The sequence below is a fragment of the Scleropages formosus genome, chromosome 23, assembly GCF_900964775.1.
Source record: "Scleropages formosus chromosome 23, fSclFor1.1, whole genome shotgun sequence".
NCBI lineage: Eukaryota > Metazoa > Chordata > Actinopteri > Osteoglossiformes > Osteoglossidae > Scleropages > Scleropages formosus.
Genome location: NC_041828.1, coordinates 20,053,824 through 20,073,733, shown reverse-complemented (window position 1 = coordinate 20,073,733; position 19,910 = coordinate 20,053,824). Strand labels below are relative to the sequence as shown.

At 43.2% G+C, this 19,910-nt stretch overlaps 2 protein-coding genes across 2 annotated transcripts; one reads left to right on the top strand and one right to left on the bottom strand.

The window, feature by feature from the left end:
• Positions 1–1,849: 1,849 nt before the first annotated feature.
• Positions 1,850–6,474, top strand: ggcta (gamma-glutamylcyclotransferase a). The gene is made up of 4 exons (XM_018765933.2): positions 1,850–2,515; positions 3,051–3,196; positions 3,392–3,524; positions 4,294–6,474. The coding sequence occupies exons 1-4, from the start codon at positions 2,405–2,407 to the stop codon at positions 4,423–4,425; spliced, it is 522 nt and encodes a 173-aa protein (XP_018621449.1). The 5' UTR covers positions 1,850–2,404; the 3' UTR covers positions 4,426–6,474.
• LOC108942481 (E3 ubiquitin-protein ligase znrf2-like) lies at positions 6,425–19,689 on the bottom strand. The gene is made up of 5 exons (XM_029248399.1): positions 18,892–19,689; positions 10,320–10,415; positions 8,194–8,299; positions 7,203–7,280; positions 6,425–7,033 (listed from the first exon to the last, which is right to left on the bottom strand). The coding sequence occupies exons 1-4, from the start codon at positions 19,229–19,231 to the stop codon at positions 7,223–7,225; spliced, it is 600 nt and encodes a 199-aa protein (XP_029104232.1). The 5' UTR covers positions 19,232–19,689; the 3' UTR covers positions 6,425–7,033; positions 7,203–7,222.
• Positions 19,690–19,910: the final 221 nt, after the last annotated feature.

Below are 19,910 nucleotides of genomic sequence, written 5' to 3'. Positions count from 1 at the left end.
AGCTCTGCTGTATAAATGTGTGAATGACTGTAGGTAGTTTACTGTAGTGTATTCAACACTAAGTCACTTTTGATAAAGGTGTCCAATAAATACTAGTTAAAACTCCCTGTACACCACTGAAGAAAAATGTCTGCTGAGTGAATAAATGTAAATCAATCAAAACCACACACACACACACCATCAGAACCGCTTGTCCCATACGGGGTTGCGGAGAACTGGAGCCTACCCGGTAACACAGGGCGTAAGGCCAGAGGGGGAGGGGACACACCCAGGACGGGACGCCAGTCCATCGCAAGGCACCCCAAGCGGGGCTCAAACCCCAGACCCACCGGAGAGCAGGACTGTGGTCCAATCCACTGCGCCACCGCACCCCCTTCAATCAACTTCTTAATGATATGTATGTCAATGATCAATTACTTCAAATATTAATACAGGTAAGGCTTTCTTTGCAACAGACATGTGATAGGAGAAGCAATGCATTGTTGGGATGGGAACTCTACTCTTCTCATGAGATATTTCCTAGGAATGTTCATAAGATGAGGGAAACTTCTGACTGAGGTTTGAAGCCGATTTAAATGTAACATTGTCAATCACCTCACACACATTGACTGAAACCACTTGTCCCAAGTGGGGTTGCAGCAAGTAGGAGCCTAACCTGGCAGCATAGGGCACAGGGCTAGAGGGGGAGGGGACACACAGGATGGGACACCAGTCCATCACAAGCCACCCCAAGTGGGACTTGAACCCCAGAGCAGGCACAGGCTAAACCTTCTGCACCACTGCAGCCCCCATTGTCTGTAAAATGCTAAAAATTAATGGCTGAACCATGCCTTGCACATTTTGTTCCCAGGACAGGAGTAAAAAATGGAATAAAGACAATCTCACAGAGGACTTTATAAATTGCTTTATCTGATTTTTTTTTTTTACACCATCTATTCTGTGAAAAAAAAATCAAGGAGACATCAGAATTATTAAGCTTTTATTGATTGAGGCAATGTGGTAAATGTGACTTTGGACTTTTAAAAAAAACAAGCCATCTAGTACCAATTGTGGTTGTAAGATGAGGGTCCTTGCGGGGCTCTTGATGCTCTGGATAAAAAAATGTCGGCGCAGCGGTCTTCAGCGGTCATCTAAGGAGCCCTGTTGGTATTTCAGTAGGATTTACCAGAACATGCTTTCTGTTTATTATTTATTGCAAAGATCTTTAGGGTTGTGCAGTGGGAAGGACTGTTATAGCACAGTGCCTGAGTGGTGCATGAGAGCGTGGGTTCAAACCTAGCTCAGTCTGTGTGGAATTTGCATGTTCACCCTGTGTCTCTGTGGGTTTCCTCCCACAGTCCAAAGAAATGAGGTTCACATGGATTGATGACTCTAAATTGTCCTTTTTCTCTACGTGTGTGTACACCCTGTGGTGGACTGAGGTCCCTTCCAGAGTGTAAACCCACCCCAGGACCCAGTTCTTCTTGCATATACGCCAGTTCACTGTGACCCTGCTCAGGACAAGCTGGAATTGGGTGGATGAATATGTTTCACGTAGTGGTTTTCTGATGCTTTTGCTCAGTGACTAAAGGTACCACTAAGTGTCATACACAGCCTGGTAATTTTCCATTTCAAAATGTGTGTCATATGTGTGATTATGTAGCAGGTGGCGCAGTTAGAGCTGCTGTCTTTGGATCTGAAAGTTACAGGTACAGTCCCACCTCCAGGCTTGATCACGGTATTTACCTTGACGTTTTAAATTAAAAATTAACCAGTTGTTTAAAGGGTAAATCAGTGTAAGCTGATTTTCAGGAAAGCTTCAACTAACCGTAATATTAACACGAGCGAAGTGTGACGCTCCGATCCCCCGGTTCGGTTCTGCTGTTCTGTACCCCACACGAGGGGCTCGAGACACCTGACCCGTATCATGATGCGCGCCCCCCCATCATCTCCAGGCACGTCGCGTTTTTATGACGCTACTAGCCGTTTTCTAAATATAGAAAACTTCCCAAAAGGTGTAAAAATTATGAAATAATTCAGTTTCTGCTATTACGATGAGTTTCGCTGCAACCCGCGTCTAAAAACACATCTTTTTGTCCTCAGACAGTAACTGCAGTGGGGAATGAGCCCCGCCACGAGGCTGTTCCCCAGCCCTTCCCCTGGGCTCTGATCCCTCCCTCCACGCGTTTCCTACCCCCAGGTCCTACCCTCAGGGATTATGACCCCTCGCCTAGGCTGCAGGTTGCTCCGCACTAGCGAACGGCTATATTTACCTGCTACCTTGTCTTCGTAGAATCCGGCCGCGTCAGAAATTCACCTCAAACTGGACGTCTTGGTTATTAATATTAATTATTATGCTGCCTTATCTGTCTGAAGATCACAATTAGTATTTATTTTTCGCGTGTAAACTAACGAGTTAACGGACATGTCCTCCGAGGGGCACTTTCTTTACTTCGCCTTCGGCAGTAACTTGCTACGAGAGCGGCTGCGGCTCCTCAACCCTTCGGCGGAGTACCACTGCACGGCCAAATTACAGGTAACAGCGCGCGCGTCCTCCACCGCTTCACGATACTACTATCGTACTGTCAGGCTACGGCACGCGGGCGGCGGGGCCTCCGGCGCCCCTACCGCGCGCTAGAGGAATCCCCTCTCGTTGCCAGAAGCTCGTGAGCTACTACATCCTCCAGTCCTAGGAACTCCTTTTTTCACAGAAATAACGTATAATAAGCAAGCACTAAGCATGTCAGTGTGTAAATACACAGCTCACGGTCATCGGTGTGTGACGTCTCCAGGCTGTAGCTATATGTTCGAATTACCTTTTTTTTTTTTATTGATTTTGGGTTTTTAGCCTATGCTTTTAATATTGACAGCCCGTTTTTTTTCAGTTTTCTACACACGTTTTATTTTTTGCATGGCTTTGGTTTTTTCTGGGGGGGGGGGGGGGGGGTCGGTTGCCATTACAGTGCTCCTCACTCTGTTTCTTCGTTTCACCGTTGTCCTGCAGTTCTGTCTCCGGGCGCTAGATGGCGGAATTTCTCCGTGTGTATTATGCAGTTCGTCTCTCGCCACAGGATTACAGCCTTAGATTCGGCCATTGGGGGGCGCAGTGGAACAGCAGGTGGCATGGCGGTGTGGCAACTATAGAAGAGCTCAAAGAAGCCCACGTGTGGGGGGTCGTGTGGAAAATTAGCAATGACGACCTTCCCTCTTTAGATGAGTAAGTTGGAAACTTTTACTCATTATTTACAAAAGAAGACTAACAGTCACCCTGCTTGTACCCCATTTTTCATGGTAGTTTAGTTGCTAAGGCCAACGAGTGATACGAATAGACTAAGATTCACAGACAGGATTTGTGTGTACGGGAGTTAGTTTTGGAACAGTTGTTTGACCTTGCGTATGTATGAATGGACAGACAGGAGGGCGTCCCCAGTGGCATATACCGCCCCTTGGAGGTATCCGTGGAAACGGAGGGAGGGCAGCTCCGCTGTCGGACATACCAGCTGAAAACTTTTGAGTGCAGCCTTCCATCCCCTCCGTACAAAAAGGTAAGAGCAAAGATGATGTGGCCCAGACACATCAGTCTAGTTTTAATGACAGGTGTTCCTCCACATAGGACATATGCAACTTACAACAGCCATCCCATCCACCTCCTTATGTCGAGTCCCCTTCACACCTAATACCTGACTGCTCCATCTCCTGTACAATGATGACTGAATTTAGTATGCGACGTCTTTTTTTGTCTGTGAGTGCATCTGTCACCTCCCCCCCCCCCCATTTTATTTTACTGAAAATATTTAAAACAGCTAGCAAGCAAAATTGTGAGTGTTCCAGTGGTGCCAAAAAAAATGCACAAAAGATGTAGAAATGAAAGTAAATTGGTGAAAACAAAACACCCATTATACAAACATTCATACATGTTAATTGTTCATCCAGCATAGCCTTATAATTTCCATAGTACAGTATGAGGGGATTTGTGACTTGCATCTCAAATGAAGCAGTTTTGGTATCAGCAACAGTCCAGTACAATAAAATGTTGAAGCTCAACTTACAGATCTCAGGTTACAGATGCTATTGGGAGGATTTTTACCTTTTGTGTCCATTTGTGCCTTTACCATTCTGCCTGTCACTGAGTTTCACCAGCACATGACAGAAACCACAGGCTGGAAACTCCTTATGCTGTAGCTGAACTCAGTGTCCTATTTCCATGGCAACAGGCAGACATATGCTTTAGGAAGTTTCCTTTGCTCATGGAGGTCTGTTGAAAATGGTGCCAGCCTACAAATCCAGATGAGCTCTTGCTCATTGGGTCATTAGGTCCTGTGCCTTGGAGCCCATCAGAACTGCTTGCCTCCCGAATACATCCAGAGCCTGGAGGCACTGAAGACCAACGGCTATGCTGGACCCTCACTCTTAGACGACATCAAATGGTCGGTGAAGGAAGCCTGAGGGAGGCAGCAGGCAACCTGCATGATGCGATGTATAATAAGTCCATGTTCAGCGTATGTGATGGTTGAATGTTCATCCATGTTCCTAAAGAACAGTTTCTTGTACATTTTTCCCCCCCCAGTTAGCTGATGCTTTTCTCCAGAGTGACAATCATTTACATTGTATAATACAAGTTTACTGCCTCAATTCAGGGCAAGTACATCTCCCCCAGAACTACAGCAGGAGGTGGGATTCAAATCTGTGACCAAGTCCAGAAGTAGCGCTAACCACAATGCCACCTGCTAAGTCTGTTGCCCATCTGTATAGCAGAGCACTGTCAATGTAATAGTGTATCTAGCACTAAGTCACCTTGGACAAAGCCAATGAGCAATGGTTTACATTTATAAATATGATTTGATGGGTAGTAGAGGCAGCCAATGGGAAGAAGTCATCTGCACTTTCAGGTCAAATGCTACTATTATTGTGCACCTAGTGAGTGACTGTTCATATGCAAAATGAGTCATGCAAATGTATATTAATATTCCAAATAAGTTTGCACATCTCAGCAAGAAATTCTCCTCCTAGCAGCATTTTATACATCTGATTAGAGAGAGATCCTCACCTTCCAGGTGGTATGTCCATCCTCCTGTGAAGAACTTGTATCACACTGGACAACTCACTTGTCACCTATTTCATTGGTTAAGAGGAAGTAACAGACTCATGTTTCTGCTTCCCTCAACACACTGATGTCATAATCCAGTCTTGCAGATACATCCTGAATAACATCCACAGGATCCACCTTTCTCTACAAACTCTACACAGCTCCTGGTCCAGGTAATGTCTTGCCCGGACTACTGCAACTCCTCCTGTCTGGTATTCCGGCCTTTGCCATCAAAGCTCTCCAGGTGATACATAACACTACCGCAGGAGTCGTGCTTGACCTGTCAAAGTGTTCCCATGCACCCCCAAAATCTCTATGGGTTTCTTACAACTGCCCCGATCAAGTTTAACACGCTGGTTATAGCCTACAACACCATCAGTGGATCTACTCCCCAATATCTATAGAACAAGGTGTGCTTACATAACTTAGGAGATTCAAAGAAGGGGAAGGCTACCTGAAATTTGTTAGTGAAACAGGCAAAGCTGCAGACAGAACTCCAGCACTGAAGCTTACAAAACTCAAAAGTACAAAGCAGAGTTTTGTTTACATTTATTTTCAAGGTACATATGTGTATGGGCACTGAAGTCTTATTGCCTCAGTTGTAAAGTGTACAAAGCAGAAAACATAGAACAATGATTTTATCAATGAACTTTGCATACAGATCTAATGCAGCTTACTTATTGGATGTTTTAGCAGTTAACACTCCAGCTTCAGGAAAATACCTGGTGTTACTGCTGCTCCTCCTCACACTGCTGTCCAGCTCACTGTGTCCACTTTATACCAACAACACAAACTGTCCAGGTTTCCTGCAGTATCCTTTATAATCTAATTTTCACAAATTTATTGCATATTCTGTGCAGAACGTTTAATTACGATCATTTAGTAGCAGCAATTCTGGAGAGAACAATAGACCTTCCAACACTTAACATTATAATTTAAACCATGTTTCAAGTAATTAGGATATGGGTGGAACTTAATTTGATTAAAGATTTTGGCTCATTTTAAATTTTAAACATTGTTAAAACATCACTGAAAGTTGCACATTGTCCCATTAACCTATTACAGCTCAGAGGCAGATACTGAAAATACTATAGACTAGAAAAACATTTCCCTTCAATCTATAGAGGCAGCCATTGACAAGCATTTGTGCACACAAGCAATTTCCACTGTACCTTGTTGGTTTTATTAAGGCTCTGGTATGTGTTGTGTCCTAAATAGCTACCGGTACATGTTGCAAAAGGTCCACATGGACACCCGTGTTCCCAGATGTAGCTAATGGTCCACATTCAGAGAACTACTGGACTTTTTGGTCGCCACATGATGTCGCTGCTGTGGACTTTAACCAAGAAAATTCTTGTAATGTGAGAGGGAGAGAGGAAAAAGGGAAAAAAAAAAAAAAAAAAAAAAAACCCACACACAACAGCTCACAGCAAGTCCCTGAGCCATGCTATAAAGCGGTGCAGACTTTACTCAGACATGAGATCTGAGAGTGCACCGGGAAGGCACTGGCAAAGCACATGTCCAACAGCACAGCTTTGTCCTGTAGAGCTGCACAGCGGGAAGAGTGGCATATTGTAGAGATGAAGTTCAACAACTGTCCACAGTACAGCGCACTGGAAATCACGTTGAGCCAGTGATGCAGCAGAACAAGGAGGTCTTCATGCAGTACTTCCCGATTTACTACGGTACTGCAAAGTTGGGTCTACGCTTTCTATAAGCAACATGTGAAACCCAACACCAACAGACCTCACCTGAACAAGGGAAATGGCCACAGCCTCATCAGTCTGAAGGATGCAAAGGTTACTCCCTGAAGACTGTTTAATTTCTTTTGGCACATCTGAATGGCACAGTTCTCTTTGGGTTCATAGACAACTTGCGTCCTCCTCAGGAAAGACATTTTCAAACATAATCTGAGCTGCTGTGCTGGTGCTGAAATATTCTGCCATCCCCAAAGAGGAAAATAGAAACCTAGGCATAGGGAGAAATACCAAAAGAAAAGCTGCCATGTTCAGCTGCTTCCAGGTGAATAGAACCAGTGAGAAATTCCACTGCCTTGAATATTATTTATGGCTACAGTTGTCTTAGTAAAGCAACAGAGCAGTAGATACATGGCTGAATTTCAACTAGATCAACGTACCTGTGCTTACAGAACAGCATTCAATCAGAGGGATGTTCTGGGCAGGACCTGTTCACCTCAAACCACTCATCAATACACCTGCAAGAGGAGAGTCGAGGATGAGCACACCTGCATGGTCACTAGGAAAACAGGGATTTTTCTTATGTCTTTGTTGCTCTAACATTTTTCCCCCCAAAGAAACTTAGTGTTAAGATACTTACATTAATTTACCCATTTACACATCAGGGGTAATTGTTACTGTACCAATTCACAAAAAGTGTCTTGATCAGGGGTACTATAGTAGGAGGAGCGATTCGAACCGGGGTCCTTTGAAGGCAAATTGGTTGCTCCAACTACTACGCCACCTACTGTTGCACATATTAATTCTATTGCTCTTTAGCACACAAGAGTTAAAATGGCAAAGATGAATTCTCCTTATAAATTTTGGAGAAATCCAGTGATGAAAACAAGGGTCAAATTAAACTTTGGGCTGCTTGTTACAGTATATTATCTGAACTGAGTGTAGTTTTTTTCCCCCACTCATGGAGAAAAAAATGTAACAGTATATTTTATTTCTTCAGCTCAGAATTTAAGGAAGATGTGTTGGTCTTATTGCATCAGAGAGCTGGGGTCTCAGTCTCTTTAGTGATCTGAAACAAAGTTTATATTTGTGTTTGTTTTTGTCATAGCTAAAGCTTAAAGCAGAAAACCTTAACATGTCAGCATGAAATTTTGTACACAATTAAGAGCTTTGCTAGTTTTTACAAATAAAACCATGCGGTTCAAATCGGTTATCCTTGGCAAAGGATAGAGATTTTAGTACACACACTGACCACTTTATTAGGTACACATGGCCATTAATCACACAGCTCGCCTGCCCCCACAGTTAATGGTTGTGACCAAATATAATAGGTTTGCAGACAGGGTCAGGTGGTCCAGTAACTGAATGATCGACAGAAAGGTCACACATTCAAAATGACACTATTGCTGGTGTCAGCCACACTATCCTTACCCCTTGTGGTAAATGCAGAGGCAAGGTAGGCGAGCGATAGTGTCCCCCTGCAGGAGCTCCTCCAGGCAAATGGCACACTCGTCCGCATCTTTCGTCAGAACATCCTCTGAAGAGACAATTGGCACCAAACAGTTAGCTCACAGGACACTGCTGGGTTGTTTGACAGAACACGCTCCCTTTAAGAACTAGAGTACTGTAAGAGTGTGTGGGAGTGTGCAGCAAAACTAATACCTGAAACGGCCTCCTGACTTTGTTCATGTGAAAGCAAAACAGTATTTAGCACAATTTTCATTTCCCTGGCAACTGTTTTTCCCCAAATGTACCATCTGCTCCTTAGCTGGATGCAAATCTGCAGACCAATTGTTTAACCTTCCAGCGCACCAGGAAAAACATCAAGAATTTACGTAATCAGTTTAGCACTGGGTTCTCCAGAACACATCAGAACTAGAAGCCTTTTCATAACTCAGTTTGTTTTTAAATTCAGCCTCCTTTGTCACAATCAGTAAAAGCTTAATACACAAATACTTCAGTTTATTCATGGATAGGTTCAGTAAATCTCAGATAAATAGACAATGAAAAATTTGCTGCAAACTCAATTACGCAAAATTCGTCAAATGTTTGGCCACTTTCCACTTGTATTATATATACAGTCAATAAGAATGTAAAACCACTTGCTACATGACTTGTTTTAATTAACTGTACAGTAAAATTAACTTATGGCTGAAAAAAATCTCAACAAAGCAAACTGCTGACTGATTCATCCCATTAGCATGTGCAATGCTTCACTCCTCATCTTGCTGCTGATCACCAACACTCAACCAGCAGACAGGAGCTGTAAACAGTGTGTGGGCAAGTAGAATTTGTCCAATCCCACATTGCTCTTCTGTTTGTGCACATTTTGCTGCCAACTAAGGGTGTGGAACTTAGATGTGGAACTGCAGGTGAACTGCTCCATAGCTCACAGGTCTGTGAAAACAGACAGGTGAAGAAAATACAATTGGGGGGGGGGGGGGGGGGGAACTATTTGTAAGACAAACATTCCGGTTTCAAAACACCCAGTGTATAAATCGAAGCAAACGTCATCCTTTGATGCCAACAACACTTTTGCAGGAGCACCTGGTCTTCTAATTCAGATTTGCTCAGTTATGCAGCTTTTCACCTCAGTTCCGTGACAGTAAATTATTCTCGTTTAAACAGTGTAAGAATGCAATCAAAATAAAAAAGGAAGTTTCAGCACTGTTCACTTCTGGTGATAAAGCCAGTGAAGGACATCCGAGTAACAAATGTTAAGTGTCTGGAGCACTCTGTCCAGTCCCACAATGCAGTACTCTCACCGTGCTCAGAATCCTCTTTCGTCTGTATCAGCAAGATGTTCCGCTTTGGCACAAGTAAAGTTTAACCAATCGTTTAATGTTACAACAATCGAAGGTCCAGAGTTCAGTTCACCAACCATTATGTTATCACGAGGGCCTGCAGCACAAGCAGTTGAAAGTGTCTATTACTGTCCTGCATGCGACATACTGACACTGGGGCAGTGCGAGGAAATCCACACAAACACATGGAGAACATGCCAACTCTACATACACTGAGCAGACACTGAACCCATGCCCTGTTGCACAGCGCAGGTGCTGTAAGACACTGCCTGAACTTCAATGACTGAATTCATATGAATTAATACATTGAATATATAAACAGTAATATACCGTATGTATGTTCGTGCGTGTTTAGTATACAGGTCATAGCTACAAAAGAGCTTAACAAGTACAGGTAGACAGTATAGAATCATTAATGAAGAAATGTATTAGTGTTATGTAATGATCACTAATGTTACCTAGTGAACTGTCCACTTCATTGGGAAGTAGAGATATTTTGGTATAAAAAGGGTGTCAGTTTTGGTGCTCGGGAACACAAATATTTACCATTGGAACAGAAGTCTAAGTGATGATAATTCACCTTACAAACAGTTTTTCAGGAATGCATTACCTTTGTAGCTTGGTGAAAATGTATAACCAAAGCAGACGTCATCCGCTGAATCTGACACTGGTTTTGCAGAAGCCCTCAGGGGCTCATATTCACAAAGCAGCCACACCCCCCTCCCTGTAAAGAAGATCAATATGATCCACTACCGTTATAGGTGATCTGTGGCTTGGTTAAGCACATCACCAGGTGAAAATCCGTCTCATCTGGGGGGACAAACTTGGAACACACTGGACACTTGAAACCTGTGGAAGGAAAGGGGGAGAGTCATTTTACAATGTCTGAGTCCAAGCTTTAGAGATCTTTCAGTTAAAAGTCAATGCAAGGATCCCATCACTGTGACGATTATACAAAACATAAGAATGAAGCCCTGTGGATTGTGCAGCCTGTCTTTGGGAAAGAACCGAAGGCTGCTGGCCCACCTTTTGGTCCAAAGCATCGACAATGAATGTTCTGGAATTAAGTGACTCTAAAATGCATTATTGCGTGAGCTGTTCATTATAGTACATGATCCTTAGTTCTGTGTGAGAAAGGGAAAGATACAGCCATTCTGTTAATTAAGATATCTTCCTAGTGTGTTAAACATACAGAATATGTAGTATATGAAGACACTCCTTGCATATATTTACTTATGGAGCAAAGTAGAGCTGGACCCTGTGTCTGTCTCAGAGTCCAGTGGACTGTTACTTTGACATCTCTCTGCTCACACAGCCTCAACTACATTTTTTCCAAATGTTGTTTTTGTCATAACCGTAACTTCAAACCTCCAAAAGAGGAACATTACTGAGACTATTACTGGACAAACAAGCCCTAACATTATTTATGGCATGCTTACGATCAGATCAAGTCTTGCCAGTTTCGGGACAGATTGGCTTGGTGTACACACACACACAAAATTTATTTAGCCTACAGCAACAAAGGATAAAGAATCCACTTGTGACAAGTTGTTTCAGGGCAATATATTAAAAAATAAAAAACGATAGAAACACCATCAGCTTTTCCTAAGGCTTTCCACTGCTTTACTCAGAGGATGGATAATATTAAAGACCACTAGGAAAGGTAACAAACACACTAACCACCATCAGCTAGCTGCACCGCTTCCCTTTCCGCTACACTGGTTATTTTCAGGGCTAGAAATACTTTTTATTCTGACCTTTCCTCAAGACCACTAAACAACTTTGTAGTTCTACAGCTTGTATTCACAATTCTCTAAAGTTTGGCATTTGATTATTTTCAGGCCTTCAGAATTAGTAAAAAACTGAAAATTGACTGTAGACTTCATAGCCCTATATGTCATTTCAAACTGCATAGGGTTCTGAATACAAGCACAAAACCGTACACCAATAAATGTTAAGTATCTATATGTAAATGAATTGGGGCCCTAGTAGAGAGCCCTGCAGCACTACACTAAACAGTACTGTCTCCCTCACTCTGAACAAACACCAAGTTTACACATTTGTGTACCATTATAGTTTACAGATCAAAACGCATGTTGAACTGACCAAGGCCCAGCATCTGCCACAGATGTGAACGTCGGTCAATTTGTCCAGTTCAGCAGTCGCCATTTTCTCCTACTTGTTCACCCACTATAGTGCAGAAGACACTTCCACAGAGAGCCCAGCCTGCTGCCCTCAGAACAGCCAGCAAAAAAGCTCCATCCATTTCCATTACCTGCACTTGGTCTGCTTTGCACATCCATATTTTCTGTGTCATAATTATTGACAACAGCATCTGCCAGCCAAATGACAAAATTATTTGACATCAACTCTGATGAGCACGTGAGAACACATGTTGGCAATCAAATTTAAATTTAATCATGTGGTTCAGAAACACTGTTGTGGCTGGTACATGCATAACATTACTGCAATACTGAGACTCAAATTTGGTGAAATTGAGTTTCTAGCCTCCCTTTCCTTATGGATTAAACAGTAATGGAATAAATCATGGATGCCCACTGTAGAGGTCATCCTGAAATGAGTGTTGGCAGAAGTTCTTTGAATTCAGGTTTTTAATAAAACTCTTCTCAGTGACCCAGAGCACTGGGCAACTGAGCTCAAGGGTTACAGCAGTGATGCAAAGGGCAAGAGACAAAAATTAAGGTTTGCAAAGAGTACATGAGCAAACTGGCAACTGAGAAGAGGAAGTCAAAAACCCCATCAAAAGAGGGAAAAAAATAAATGCCTCTGGGCTACAAGTGCCAGCATCTGCCCATTCCTCCTATGTATTCTGATTTGCCTGAAACAGTAAAGAAATTGACCATTATGTGGCATGTGCCAGAGCCTCAGAATCAGAGCAGTGCTTTATCTGGTACAATTCTAAATTCAAAGACCGATAATCGGTGTCATGAACAACTTAACATTTCCATCCTGGATGCCATCACCTAGAGCTCTTACTACTTTCACTGCAAAACTGTCCACAACACAGGGGATTCAAACGAAGTAAGACCTTGTCATTGTGAAACAGCACACAGCTTTATTAACTTTGCTGAACAATGGCCTTGATAGAGAGCATGTGTTCTGGAGCTGCCTTCCACCTGTTATTCAGTTTCAAAGCATTTCAGGACAGTAAGACTGAAAAGGCTGCAATTTATATTCTAGTTCCATGGTCTTGTATAAACACAGTTCTAGCTGAAAAAGGCCAAACACCAGCACATTTAGACGCAGTCTACGGGATCATTTCTGACATCCCCATAAAGTGTATGAGCAGAGTTCAGCCTGCAGCCATGGCACGCCAACATCATACGTTCACCAGGTCAGTTTATGGCGTTACACATTACAAGGCAGGTGTGCTTCAACAAAGTTTCAGACCCAACACAAACATCTATCTGATAGACCTGCCAAAAGAATCAAAACCCTCCTTTTGTACAAAATTAACTTTAAAATGTTGGCCGACAACGTTGGCATAGTTTCCACAACAGAGCTTTCAGCATCTGAACAGGTCATAGTTCTGGCCCAGCAACCATACTGATAATGATCATCTTGCTATGTGACAAAATGAGGTTTGGCCAAATGCTGCACTGTTCAATGGGAACTGGTCCGTTTTCCTATGAACACAATGCTGGAATCAGGCCAGGTAAAATATGAAAATCTCCAACAGGAAGTTAACATGATGCCAGTATAAAAAGAAAATTCCATTACTAAAAATCCTTTTGTTTCAACATAAAGCTTTATTGCCAAAGCTTGTCACTATGGAAGTTTAAGAGATGTCAGTCACTTTATAGTAAGAACACTGGTCTCCCAGAAAAATAATATCCAAAAATCAGCACCATACAATAAACCTTTCAGACAGACAGAGGTATGTTTCTGTGATCATATGTTCAGTCATGTGACCTTAACTGGTATAAGCAGGAACCATATCGGTTTTTCTGGACAGTGACACCTGATCTCAACGCCAAGGAAAAATTAGAAATATAAACACACAGGTAATTGCCTTTGTGGAACACAATCAAATGCTGTTAAGTTACAGCATTACACCTACATACTGAGAGGAACTAATATTTAAAAGAAGAAAAAAAAAGTAGAAAGTGATTTCCTAGAAAATCTATTGAGTCAATGAGCTTTGTGAGAAAGAAGATTCACCAAGATGAGAACAGAAGTTTGCACCACTGGCACATGTCAGTGAAGCTCAAGGGACTAACTCATTATCATTATTTGTTTTGTTGATGCTTTCTCTCCAAAGTGCCTTGCACTCAAACGACTTACAATTTACATCACCCATTTACAGAGCTGGGTGAAAAGTGTCTGCTAAATGAAGTAACAAACAGAGCAATGTAATTTTTAGTGTATCATTCAAGGTAAGTACTTTACTCAAGGGTACAATTACAGGAGCTGGGATTCAAACCTGGGGCTTTCTACTGCAAAGCAATGAACTATCTGCTGCTTCAAAATGTTTAAAAATATTTTGAAAAACCAGCTTAACTCACTGCAAAGCACTTTACACACATTAGCAGCTGCACATTGCCACTCTCAGGAGCTGCACAAATTCCCATAAGTCCTGGTTTCTGTTCAGGTGTTGAGGTTCTTCACTGGCTTTGTTTGACCTCAATGGCATCGTGATATAAGCCCCGCCCCACCCCGGCTTGGTCTTAAAGGCACTAAAGGAAAATACATACAGACATGCATCAGGTCAAAGCAAGTAACTTGTCTGTGTTAACTGGGACAGGACCTGGTCAGCAGGTCCACAGGGACCAGAAAGCTGAATGTTATTGCATCACCTACAACATGATGGAAGAAAAACAGCCACAAAACCCCCTGGAGCAGCTCATACTGGTCAAAATAACAAAGACAAACTTTCTGTAAACTGTAAATAAAGGCAAGATGTGTGTTTGGAATGAACACTGAAGAACCAGCTCAGTCAGCCGTTGCCTGCTCTTCACAAAGACAAGAACAGAAACGGAGGGCTGGTCGCCCTCCGAGGATCTGGGAGTCGCACACCGGACCCTCATCCAATGCACTTCGAACATTTGCAAGGACTGAATGGCAAAGACAAGGGACACCAGAAGATCACCCACAATGCCGTACAGTATTTCCCCAGAATGCTGGATTGCTCACTGCCTGTATACAGCTTGAGAAAGAAACTACATGAGGAAGAAGAAAAAACAGGAAGTTAACACAAACCCATTTATAACTGCCCGGATGAGATAAATGTTTGCTTTCACTTTAACCGCTTCTGCACCAGACCCCTGACTTTAATCCTGCACCTGTTTGACCAGGACCAGTCAAACCAGGCCACCTGATCACTGCCCAAGGTCAATGTGACTGAACCATCAGGTGACCATGTACTGATGACCGCAGACAAGTTTCACAAAAATTATACCAGAGTTCCACTTTGTTGAAGAACACAACCCAAAAGGAAATGGGAACACCTAACACTCCTGCCACACACCAATAAAGCTGCCACTGCTGATCAATCATTGCTTGTTTAGGTGTCATGTCCAAAATGCAGTGAGAATCTGCAGCAAAATCTCATAAAAGGAAAAAAAGTGAAACCAGTGAACATTTGGAGTCACCTTGTGTTAAAGTACATTTCAGTTTAATCACATTCTACAAAGTAACCTTGCTGCACAAGCACACTTCCTCCCCCTCCCCCCACCTCACACCCACATACACTTGACCAAGTTCTGAAGTGGAGGGAATTTTCCAGATACACCAGAAAAAGAAAGTTTCCTTAGAAGGGCATCGGTAATGACGGAGAAACATTGACTCTTAGCATTTGGATCGCTTCAGTTCTCAATCCTCAAGAATTCCCTAACATTTTCTATTTTATTCTTAAATGCATTTTCTACACCATTCTGTTTTCTAAAATCATTGTGTGTTGAGCGCAAATAAAATCCGTATTTCCACCTCCAGCCATCAGTTGACAGTAAAATGCACTGAAACAGGAAAAGAGGAGCGTAGCACCAACTTCAATCAACTAGCTTCCCCAGTATTCGCAGCTCACATCTTGTGTTTTTAAGGATTGGTAATACAGTTGACGCTTGAACAATAGGGGGGAGGTTAGGGGTGTCGACCCCCCCGCACAGTCAAAAATATGCGTATAACTTTTGACTTGACTACTAATAGCCTACTGTTGAGCGGAAACCTTACCGATAACATAAAAAGTCAATTAACACATTTTGTATGTTATATGTATTATATGCTGTATTCTTACACTAAAGTCAGCTAGAGAAAAGAAACTGTTAAAATAAATTTACAGTACTGTATTTCAGTACCGTACATCTACGTTATCTGTTTACATGATAAATCATCTATACCTACATCAATATTGTCTAATATGTTACAAAACACTGTAGCCGTTATACATATTGTGTATATTTTATGATGAATATGCTGGAAACTAGGATTGAATAGGAGTTTGGAGATTTAAAAAAAAAAAAACATTAATGGTAAAGTTATTTGAATTTAAAATAAATTTCACAGTAATGTGGGATATGATGCCCTCGCTTCCTGGGACGGCCTCCGGACCACCATGGCACTGCCCTGGACAAGAGGCTATGTAGCTCATGAATAAATAGACGGACGTTTGTTATGTACTTTTTACCCGATTATGATTTGGTGAAAAAGGTTCCTTTGGCGTTACAGGTAAGTACAGACAGACATCCAGTGTGTTCTGCTCATAACCCAAAAAGACAACGCTGTGGTTTTCCAACAGGACAGGATACGTTACAGCAGACGGTTCGTGGCCCCATGACATTTTCCATAACAATGTGGCAACACTCACAGGCAAGGTGTGAGCATGTGGTGAAAAGTGCTGCCGCAACCAACCAGCTGCACTTTTTTTCAGAACACACGTCAAAAGTGCTTACGTCTCACATGAAGCATTACCGCACCATGGATGCTATTCTTTTGCTTGGCTTTCTAAGGGTGGGGGGTTGCTTAAAAAAAAAAAGGGCAGGTAGGAGGCCTGCTGATAACCTTAAGCATATCGCTCTAAAAATGAATGCAAACGAGATGATTTTCTAATCAGCACAGTAGAGCTATGGGGGGAGCAGCGACTTAGACCCCCAGCGGTCTAAGTTTCTCCCCTTCTTTGTAGTAGGAGCTTCCCCCCTTATCTTCAGCTGCCTACATTAGCCATAATTACTGCTATTATGTATTGTATCCCCTTGGTGAGAATTATACTACAAAATTAACGGAGCTAAATTAAAGCAGTGAGACAGTCAAACAGAAAAGGAACAGAAAAAGAGAAGGCAAGCAGTAGAGGAGACTGGCTCCTTACATTAGTGGAATGGAAAACCTGAGATAACACATGACGTCTCAGTCAGTGTGACCTTGAATGCCAAATAGCCTTAAGGTTTGTTTAAGTAGAGCAGAAACAGCGCCAACACAAATTGACATAGATGGCAAATATTTCAAACTGTTAAATTAATCCATTGCATCTTTTAAAATTATGCCAATCTAAACCCAATACCTTCCAAAAGCAAAAGCCCTTAGCACCTGCGCTTACTCAGTATCTTGCAGAAATAACCACCACTTCCCAAATCAAGACTGACAACTTGAAAGAATCAATGTAATATTACTTAACATCTCTTTTTACAGCTACATTTACACATAACTGACACTGAACAACTTACATGTATTTTAAACACAAAACTTTCCACCTACAAATTATGAACTTTCCATTTTTTGAAATTCCAATGGGACAAATTGTCAGTGTGGCATTTACAAAAAATGCTGAACATTTTACTGGTGGCACTATTCACATCCATTTACTAAATACATGACAATTTTACAAGTTTTCATGGTTAAACAAAAAAAGCTGCACTGCAGGCAGCACTTTGAAAAGCAGCCCTTACAATGTATAAAGCATTCCTTTCAGCTCCTGGGTGCCCCTGATATCACAACAGCTTCCCAAAAATGACATACTCATCTGCTTTATTTCTGTTCTTTGTGTTGAGACACACAAAGTACAGACATACAACGAGAGTGTAGCCGACTAGTGGGTAGGTCCTTTCCTTCGGTGTGGAAAGACACCACACATGAAGGTCATATGAACCCTGCTGATGTTATGAAACAGCAGATCAGTGACTGGAAGACTTCTCTCACACACACACACACACACACACACACACACACACACACACACAATTGATTTCTTTGTCAACACTGGTGTCAATGTGACCCAACCCCCTGCTGGAGTTTAATGCAATTCACCTTTATCATCATCACACAACTGATGAAACTCAAGTGTGATGCAACACATAGAATATAAAACACTATGAAAAATAAATGGTAGAAGGAAATGCAGAACAAATAGTAGTAATATGTATGTGTGGAGGGTAACACCATTGCTTAAACAGGTCAAATCCCAGATAGTGCATTGTTTCTGCTGAACCCTTTGTTGACCTGCAAGAGAAAACAATGTAATAAAAGCATCAGAGTGAGGTAATTACTGAGAACAGCAAACATAGGCAGTGATTCGAGATTCTGCACTTATGGGCAGCGATTTCAGCTCCTGATGGTACACGAAGGAGACAGCGGAAAAGGCCAAGGCTTCACACACAGCTGCATTTAGACCAACTGAAGCGCCCCGAGGGAACGGCCGCCTGCTCGATTCCATTTTGCTCCTGGTGGCACCTCTGGACACCGACTCCACGTCGAGATCCTCTCTGAGGCAGGATAGAATTCCAGAACTACCTGTAAACTGGAATCTTTTATCACGAATTAATGATTAAACCCACGCTGAGGGCTGACTGCTGCCCTCCCCCGAGGGAAACTCACATGCCACCCACTTGCACCACAAACAGCTGCTCTCTCTCTCTGTCTGTGCTGTAACCTAAGCAAAGTTTTATTGATTAAGTGATGTGGGAAGGAATTCCGCTCGAAGGGCACTTGTGAAATCGTGGCCTCCTGAACGCGGGTTCAACGGCCAACTTGGTGACGCCGAACACCACTTCCCTAAACATACTAAAAGCTCATGTCACATTGACATTCAAACACGAGTTATCAACCTGACCCTACACACACTGCACAGCCACAGCTCCTCCAACACTACTAGTCTAGTGTTCATACGTGGGGACAACTGAAGAATAAACGAAAAAAATGAAAAATAACGGTAACACGTAATATATATTTCACGCATTTTTATGTTTTTCCCGACACGAGGAGTGCAGAAAGGTGATGTCAAACACACAAACCAGTAAGACCACACTGGATACACTTTTGAGGTACAACAGTCCTTTCCGCGTTTAAGTGTGAACTCTTTCGTGTCGCCATTTCTTACCTTCAAAGAGGTGAGGAGGAAAACGGGAAGGTAGAGAGCCAATCAGGAGACGGGGCGCCTCGTGTGACACACCCCTTTCTCCATGGGGGTGTTCTGATTCGTTGCCGTCCGACGGCGCTGTCGACGCTGTCCCTGCGCCGCTCGCACCCGCTCCGCTCGCCCCCGCGGCTCGGGGTCTCGAGGTAACCTGCTGTGCTGGGCCCTGCGCGGGGAATCTCACGGCCACCGCCGCGGTCCTGCCGTTGCCGCTGGGGCTTGTGAAGGCGCTCGAAGGCGTGTCCGAATTAGAGTAGGCTCGGGTCCGGCCGGCTCCGGCAGGGATGCTCTGCTTAGTCCCCATAATTGAGTTACCAGACACCCAGCAGCAGGGCAAATCGGCTCGCACTAATGTCCCCGGTACCAGACGCTCCGTGTTACGTTTAAGGCATGGGGACACGAGGACCTGATAAACACGTTATACAAAGAATAAACAAAACCTTACATAACCGACTGTGCCAGTGTGTGTCAGCGGAAGAAAACGAGAACCGGAAAAGCGGCTCCGAGTGAGGCCAACAATCAGCGGACTGCCAGATAAGCGTCGAGCGCACGGACTTGTTGAGCTCCGGCAGTTAAGCAGCAACCGCTCTCACGCGAGCCACTTTACGGATGTTTTCATTCGCGCTTCTTCTTCTTCACAAGGGAAACTATAGGCGCTAGACTTCCTGGAGCGTCTCCCCGTACGACTGCAGCGCTCCGTATCTCAGAGTTGCGCATAAGATGCGCTCTACTGACTAGCACGCGCTACGGCGCGAGCTGCAAACCCGCTGATGTCGGAGCGTAAGACGCGCCCACTGCCTACGTGACGTAACGTCACAGTCAAACACAAATCCAGCCCTGTCAACAATTAACCGCTCCCCCCAATGTATCGAGTCACGTGAGCCGGGGTTCAACAGCCAGCGGAACTTGGCAGCGGACCGAAAATTGATACCGGTCTTTGGACAAAGTGTTTTAACTCAGCGGTTTCTTTCTTCAGGCAGGAA